Genomic DNA, 8,598 nt, shown 5'->3' with positions numbered 1-8,598 from the left:
TATATCTGACTCTTTTAGTTTTAGGACTTACAAACAACCGTTATGTGAACAAAACTATAATACTCTCYTTAGCAACTTTGTTGCGAGAGTTTAAAAATAAAAAATACAATTTTTTCATCGCATGTCAGTCTCTTACATTTCGAGCTCGTTTGGCAAAGCGCACTATTTTTCAATTGATTTATTTATGGCTGAATGTGTTTTGTTTTTAATTTTTTTAATTTTTGAATAATAACATGTCATTAACTTATTTTTAAATAAAAAATTTCTAAACCGGAAAAAGTACCGCTATAAAATGAAGTCAAATATCCACTATAACAGAAAACTTTTAGTGGTAAGGTTTGCGTCGTATCATCATAAAAATTTTACTTGATTTGCATTCCTTTGCAAACCGCTCTCAGAAAATAGGCCATTTATGTATATGGACGTATGTTAGTCATACAAATATTTCTAAATATTTAACAATTACCCACGTTGAATTGCATCGATTCACCAGACCAAAAAATGCACACGCATTTTTGAGGTGTCAAAGGAAATTGCAAAAGCCGAAAAACAAATTAATTATCTTAGTCGCAAAACCACATTTCACACCTCAACTCATTGCACATTGCCACACCCTGCAAGTGTAGCAATATACCTAAATATTAATGTCTGTACATATGTATGTATGTGTGATTTGTAATGGAGCGTGTATATTGGCAAATTGGCTGGGAAGTTGGGTAGTAAATTCGGTATTTTTATGAATGAGTTCTACGCTTTCCAAGGGCCTGTAAATAGCAATCAACTAGCAAGGTAAACAAACAAATTGCACAAAGAAAAAACAGCAACAACAGCACAAAAAAGTAATATAGATGAAATTTCAACGTTGAAAATAACAAAGAAATCGATCGATTAAACAAAAGTAAGCCTGTAAATATTTGCTACATAAATAAGAATACAGACAAATGGAAACGCCGGCAATGTTTGGGGGCCAATCGACAGAAAAAGTAAATAAGTGTGCGTGTTTTCGGTAAATATTCGCTGAAACTCATATATTGGTATTGACATATGCAGGTACATATGGACAATTCGATGTACAGCAACAAGTGCATGAGGGTCTTAAAATTTCGTCGGCGACCAAGTGTTGAAACGAGCTTATCGGCATTTTTCAAGAAATTTTTTATTTAATTTTGACACTTTGATACTTTGCGGTATTGATTTTCGTAGTATTTAACTTAGTTGTTGACAATTTATAATAACGTTTGCTTATATACAACTTTAAACTTGGTCATAAAGGGTGGTCCGTGCGGTATATTTTAAAAATAAATCATAAATCATATACCATGTCGACAATGAGAGATTCAGTGCTGTTAGAAAAAACCGATATGGCACTACCATCCTGCCTTATAACGGGAGATTAAAGTATGTTTTTTCAATAGCCATAGCCATAGCCAATAGCAATAGTCAATTTTGTTTTATATTTCATCATGGAAAGACTTAAGCTTGAACAACGTTTACAAATCGTTAAAAGCGTACTCGACCTTCCCAAGCGCCCTCGCTTCGCTCTATGGGCTCTTGTAAAGTTTCAAAAAGTTTTCGAGCCAAATTTTGTTCAGCGATGAAAGCCATTTTCGGCTCAATCGGTATGCAAATAAACAAGATTACCACAGTTGGGACAAAGAGCAACATGAGGAAATTCAAGAGCTGCAGTTTCATTCAGAAAAAAAACAATGTATTTGATTCATGTATTTACTAAATAAAATTCCTTTGTTTTTGCTGTCTTTCTAATATATTGAAAATACAGCTCTTATATTATTATATCCTTTTAGGTATTTGAGAAGACATTACTTTGTGAACCACCATAAATATGTATATGTAAATGTAGCGGTTTCCTTTCCTATGTAAATTTGTGAAGACAAATTTTTTATTACAAAACTATTTCACTTTTCTAACGAGAAAATTTTTCACTAACACTTCAAGATTTATAGTTTAAATCTCTTAAATTTTTGGAAAAGCCTTGACTAAGTCCTCGTAAATCGAGGAATTATTTTTGAAGTTCCACTGAGGTGATGGATTTTGGGATGCTTTGAATAAATCTCATAATTCTGGCGACAGAATAGAGCTTAACAAATTGTTTGTTTAAGAACAGGATCTGGAATTTTTTTTAATAGAGCCCAGGAATCATCTCTTTCGAAAAAGAAGTCGCTTAAAATTTTCAGCACCCATTTTCTATATCCCAAATTAGAAAGCTGCTGACTCTTTTCTTGGCTTTAATAACTATTTGATGCAGCCGTACAAGTTAGCATAGAATCTCTTCTTCTTTGGCATCTCTCACAACATGCTAATTTATGATATGCTAAAGCACATTGTACTCGTATATGACACATTGAAAGCACCGCGAAGCTTTGTCTATCTTGAGTTGGGTATATTAAGTTTGCCAAGATGTTTGTAATAGAAAGGTGTAAACGTCCGAGATCTTATAAATCATATCATATACATATACGATCAGCATGACAGACAGATTTCGCATGACTGCTTGTGTTTACCTTTATTTTCGTATACAAGTATATACCATGAGTAGTCTCTCAGCTTTTAAGATATCGATCTGATATTCACACTTCGCTTTCTCTCCAAGAAACTACTTATTTGTCAAAACCAGTAGAACATAATGCTGCCATACCAATTGAACATGTCCTTATATGGAATAATTTTTTAGTTGATAATATGCACCCGTGAAGGGTATTATCTTTATATTTTTCTGGTTTTAATTATTAAAATGTAAATACTGACTGAGACAAATACGAGTAATGATCAATAGATATCCTAAACTTCATGGAACCAGATTCAGCACTCTGGTCACACACCTAATCCAACACTGCACTATCTTTGCTGGCTAACGTATTAATAAGTTAAGTGTTAATATTTTCTTTAAGTAAATTTGTATGCTTATATTTTAGTATTTTATAACTTTTGTTCTGAAAGGGAAGTGTTGTTTACAGAGAGCAAGCTAATATTGCAGATTTGACTCATCAAAAGTGTATGTGTGTTGACTGAATAATTGACTAATTTCAACAGCAATTGGAGACTCGCTTATTTACTAGCTAAACATCTGGGCGCTCAGTTTGATGAGTTCGCACCGCTTGTGGACGGACATGCAAGTATAAGCACATGTTACTCTTTACCGAAAAGGTAGCGCCTTTGAGGGTGGTGGCCGTCGACTTTGTCATTTAAGAGTTACTCGCAAGTTGTGTATGTGTATAAATGTTTTTTAGCTAAGTCAGAGTAGCTCAGGTGGAAAATGAAAAGATATAAATTGACCTGAACGCTGGGAAAAACAATCAAAAACACTTCAACTTCAAAGCTCGCGGTACGCTTAGCTCATCGAGTCTCGCTCGTGCATATATATATATATATATATATAGTAGACGTTGTAAACTGTGAACTTGAATTGTCTGTATTAACTGCAGAGACCTGCGAATATTTCCATTGTTCAACGTGTGTCGTAAAAAACGTTGTTGTTCTAAGTGCTTTTTGCTGCTGTAATTCTAATTCAACTGTTGAAAACGAAAGTGTTTTTGGTGTATTCATTCAACAACGGTTGGTTGAACGTAACGCTTGTGCGGCTGTGTGTGTGTGCGTTGACTTTTTGTGGGCGGAAAAGTTTGTAAAACATCTAAAAGCGGCAAACAGCAGTTTAAACCACATACTTACATAGTGTTTGGCGAAATGTGTTCGAGCGTTAAGTTGGCAGTTGCGTTGGTCAGTTTTTTATCTTCTTGTAATATTATTCTCTGTATATCGAATGGTTTTCAAGTATTTGCGCCAAGTAGTCATTCAGCACTCAAATGTTATTCGTCGTTCTTTTTGTACCATTTTGTAGCTATGCGTGGGTGTCCTGGCGGGACTTTCAGCGGAGGAAAGTACAAATGCTGAAAGCACGAATGCAGCAGTTCAACAAGATCTAACCACTTCGGGCACTTCAGCGAAATGTAAGTAGAAGTGTCCTAATGGATATACTTAAGTTTATATGTATACCTATATTACTGTGTAAGTATTATTTGCAGACACAATTGTGAAACTATTTCACTTGTAAGAGTATTTGAACAATTTTACGAAGTTCGGCAAATATTTGAGGGCAAGGATCGCTCTTTAAGTTGTTTACTTGCAATTCAGTTGCTCAGCTCGAGAGTTGAGTATTTATTTGTATATACATATATAAGAGTATATAAAACACCAGTTGGGTATAATGAGGTAAATGTGCAAGAACTTGTAAAATATTTATTTCTAAGTGAAATGATTCCACATTTTGGTGAAACTGTTTTGCTACTAAAACGATTATCTACATAATTCTTGGGAGGATAAAGCAAATAATTGTCAAGTCGGAGCGTTTTGCTGGCGCTGTTCTTCTGCTTCTTTACTGGCCGAGTTAACATCAGCGCGCCAGTCGTTTTTTTCTTTTCGCAATGTGGCGCCAATTAGAGGTTCCAACCGAAGGGGCAAAAGAGTTCTATAAGTCTATTCATTCGGTACACTCAGTTCCATGTAATAAAAACTCCATTGTGTTATCAAACTTTTGTCAAATTATAACACAGCATTGACATTTCAGACTGAGGTGTTACGTTCATCTAAAATTTCTCAAATCTTAAGATTAATTGTCGTTCAATTATCAATACGTAATTGGAAAAAAATAGAATTGGCTTGGCTACGCATCTGGAATAAATTAATTGGAAAATTGTGGTTAATTATTTTGATAAATTAACCGGTATATTGCCAACTGCTGTAACAGCGTCTGTTGAGTACCATTCCGCAGTATCTGACAGCTGTTTCGCAGATAATATTAAGACGTTCGCCACTAATAGAATTAGCAGCTTTAATTTAATTGCCTTGCAACAAACATCTAATAGAATTTTGTCTTTGGAAGCCTATGTCTGTGACTTTGATAACAATGCAAAACAAAATAAGCTTCGTATGGGCTTAGTTGTATTTGTTGTATTTTTGTCTAAGTATCCGTATTAACTATTTGTGAAAGTTGTGCATATAATTTTAAGTAAGCTTAGATTGAAGAGCGATCTAAGAACTGTTTCACACGGACTAACAGTGGCTAAGCACTCTGATAAATTCCACGATCCTGCTTGACTCTATTGTGGCGCTGTGGTGCTTATTTCAATATCAGTTCAGAATCAGGTGTTCTTAAATTTCTGGTTATACAAGAGGCTATACTCATGGTGAACAGGTGCGTTTTGAGCCTGCAATATTCAGTACACTACCATGAACATAGTAAGGCTTTGTTCACAATTTTAAAATTCTTGACATACATATTTTTAAAAATCTGTGTCGTCCACATGCAAGTCATACCACTTGACTCCAATACGCGTATACCAACGTTTTTTCCGATCTTGTAGCGACTCCGGCTTAATCTCTTCAATTGACTCAAAACGGTTGCCCCGTAGAGAACGTTTGAGTTTGCTGCATAGCCAGAAGTAACACGGAGTTAAATCAGACGAATATGGTGATTGCGGCACTATACTGTTGGAAAATTTGCAAAAAGCTCACAAAAAATCATTGTAGTATCAACAACGGTGCATTATCGTGGCGAAAAAAAAACAAGATTTGTCTGGCCAAAATTCTGACCTCTTTTTCAAACAGCTTCACGCAAACGACGCATAACACTCAAATATTATTCCTTGTTGATAGGTTTGGACACACGGAAAGAATTCGGAGTGCATCACACCTCCATACTCGAATAAAATTGTCAACATAATTGTGATGATTGATTCTGAGACTCAAATTATGTTTCAAATTCTTTTTCATTGATACCTCCGATATTCCAACGCTACCAGTAAGATGCCTGTTAATCGTCGATTCTCAAGTACCAAGTCCTTTATTTTAGTGTCGTGTTGATCATCAGTTGCTGGTGACATGGTTCGTCGTCCACTCATCTCCGACCCTTTGAATAATTTCTATCAATTAAAAACATTTGGACGGAGACCTTTTCCATTCTGAAAGTTTCGGCATCAAAGATTTGATTCCGCACGCAAAATTTAATAGAATTCTTTTAACTTAACTTAACTCATCGCAAATATTGCCGAATGCACTTTAGATACGTCAGAGAGACTAATGATTGTTTTGATGTCATACCAACCTAGAAAAAATATATTTCGACGAATGGGTTTTCGCGCGAACATTAAAAAGTCTTCCTATTTTTTTGCCCATAGTGTTACAATGCCACTAGTTTGTAATTTATCTTTGTGGAGGCTTCTGATCGCTTTGAACTTTGCATAACAAACTTTTCTGGGATGGTATAAAGAAGTAAACTTAACATACAGATATATCTATTGACAAAATGCGAAAAGTCTTTTTCGACAACATATGCATATAAGACGTTTTAACCTATAGCTTTTATATGTATATGTAGGTTCTTTCAGGTAAATCTGAATAAATCTGTAAATTTTTTCGTAAAAAAACATAGACTGTCTCTTTTATTGTTATAGAACTTCTACAAAAAAAAAAAAAAAAAAAAAAAACAAAAAAAAACGTTAACTTCAGTTGCACCGAAGCTAAATACCCTTCACAGGTGCATTTCTGTTAGTAATTATGTGTTCAGTTTGTATGGAAGCTATATGCTATAGTAATCCGTTGTGAAAATTTTTTTCGGAGATTATATTATTACCTTAAGCAGTAATCCAAATCAAATTTCGTGAAGATACCACGTCAAATGTGAAAGTTTTCCATACATGAACTTGATTCCGATTGTTCAGTTTATATGGCAGCTATATGTTATAGTTAACCGATCTGAATAATTTCTTCCGATATTACATTATTTTTATGAAAAATAACTCTTACCAAATTTCGTGAAGGTATATCGTCAAATGAGGAAGTTTCTCATGCAAGCATTTGATTCCGATCGTTCAGTTTGTATGTATGTTAACCGATCTAAACAATTTCTGCGGAGATTATATTGTTGCCACAGAAAATAACTTGTGCCAACTTTAGTGAAGATACATTGTCAAATGTGAAAGTTTTCCATACAAGAACTTGATTCCGATCGTTCAGTCTATATGGCAGCTATATGTTATAGTGGTCCGATATCGGCAGTTCCGACAAATGAGTAGCTYCTTGAAGAGAAAATGGTGTTTGCAAAATTTCAAAACGATATCTTAAAAACTGAGGGACTAGTTCGTATACATACAGACAGGCGGACAGACGGACAGACAGACGGACATGGCTAAATCGAATCAGCTCAACATACTGATCATTTATATATATACTTTATAGGGTCTCCGACACTTTCTTCTGGGTGTTACAAACTTCGTGACAAAATTAATATACCCTGTTCAGGGTAAAAAAAAAAACAGTACAATAACTGTATTTTACGCGAAATAAAACTGAAAAAGACCAATTGGACAAATCAACAGACATTTGTTTTCACAGCCATTATTTAAGTTTAAACTTATTTAATTTGACAAGGATATTAAAAAAATAAGTAAACTCATTATATAATTTCATTTTTGTTTATTTGTTGTTGTTTACCAATTAGTGTTCAACTTGGGCAGTTTATTTGGTCAGAGTCCCGGCTACGGTTACGGTAATGGATATGGCTATGGTTATGGCAACAACTACTACCCCAGCGCCAATGGACCGTCAACATATTATCCTTACAGGAACAACTATTACCCCACCACCAGCACATACCCCAGCAACTACTACCCGAGGAATTATTATCCAAGCAACGGCGGCTGGAGTGGCAGCAATTACCCCAACTACGCCTCTAATGGTGGCTATTACCCCAGCGCTGGAGGCTATGGCTATAATTATGGCAGCACCACTGGCACGGGTGGCTACTACCCCAGCACGGGCACCAATATTTTAGGCGGAAATGGCGGTTATGGCGGCTATGGAGGTAATGGCGGTCTGCCTGAGTACTATGGCTATTATAACCCACAATACACTGGTCAGCGCAATCGTGGTTACGGTTATTATGCCAATACCGATCGCTATGGCTTGCCACGCTATGATGGCGGCTATAACGATCGCCCTTATGGTGGGCGTGGCGGTTATGGCACTTATCGTGGCTACGATTGATGTGGACTGTGTGTGTGTGTGTGTCATGATTTGAATTCTGTTTTTGTTTTTTAATGTTTTCTATGTGTTTTGCTTTATTGCTGTTGTTGGCTTAGTAATGCTCTCGAAATGCGATAATAAACTTACTTCTCGCTTGTAAATATGCATGTGTGTATATATTTTATTGTTTGTGGAAGTATTGTTTTATTTTCTATTAAACTAAAATTATTTTAGAAAATCATTTACGTATATGTACAGTTATGTGTAACTAATCCTTTGTTTTCTATTCCCCAACCAAGGTAAGGTATAAGTATCGAAGAAGTGTTTCAGTTAATCGTATTTTATGCAGCTTTAACATATATTTTATCTTTTTGAACTCCTTCTTCTTCTTTACTGCCGTAGACTGAACTGATTAAAACAATAAAAAGCTGGAGGGATGCCACCTGTTCAAAATATTTACACAAAAAATCTATAATATAGAAACACTCTAAGGAAAAAGGCACCAAAGAGAAGAGGTTTTAACAAGCATGCAATTGGTAATATTTTTTTTAAAGGGGTGCC

General features: G+C 35.2%; 1 protein-coding gene across 1 annotated transcript; it reads left to right on the top strand.

The window, feature by feature from the left end:
- The first annotated feature begins 2,990 nt into the window (after window positions 1-2,990).
- Window positions 2,991-8,198, top strand: LOC108967225 (prisilkin-39). The gene is made up of 3 exons (XM_018930520.1): window positions 2,991-3,735; window positions 3,857-3,965; window positions 7,514-8,198. The coding sequence occupies exons 1-3, from the start codon at window positions 3,703-3,705 to the stop codon at window positions 8,056-8,058; spliced, it is 687 nt and encodes a 228-aa protein (XP_018786065.1). The 5' UTR covers window positions 2,991-3,702; the 3' UTR covers window positions 8,059-8,198.
- The last annotated feature ends 400 nt before the right edge of the window (window positions 8,199-8,598 follow it).

Source organism: Bactrocera latifrons, unplaced genomic scaffold (assembly GCF_001853355.1).
Source record: "Bactrocera latifrons isolate USDA-ARS-PBARC rearing strain unplaced genomic scaffold, ASM185335v1 scaffold_100, whole genome shotgun sequence".
In the NCBI taxonomy this organism is placed as follows: Eukaryota; Metazoa; Arthropoda; class Insecta; order Diptera; family Tephritidae; genus Bactrocera; species Bactrocera latifrons.
The sequence above is the reverse complement of the archived record's forward strand: the minus strand, read 5'-3'. Positions and strand labels throughout refer to the sequence as shown.

What these genes read in the sequence shown, in the direction of transcription:
- LOC108967225 (XM_018930520.1), top strand. Translation starts at nt 3,703, where the DNA reads ATGTGTTCGAGCGTTAAGTTGGCAGTTGCGTTG. An exon ending in TTAAGTTGGCAGTTGCGTTG is followed by an intron (nt 3,736 to 3,856) that starts GTCAGTTTTTTA and finishes ACCATTTTGTAG; the next exon opens with CTATGCGTGGGTGTCCTGGC. An exon ending in TTCGGGCACTTCAGCGAAAT is followed by an intron (nt 3,966 to 7,513) that starts GTAAGTAGAAGT and finishes TTTACCAATTAG; the next exon opens with TGTTCAACTTGGGCAGTTTA.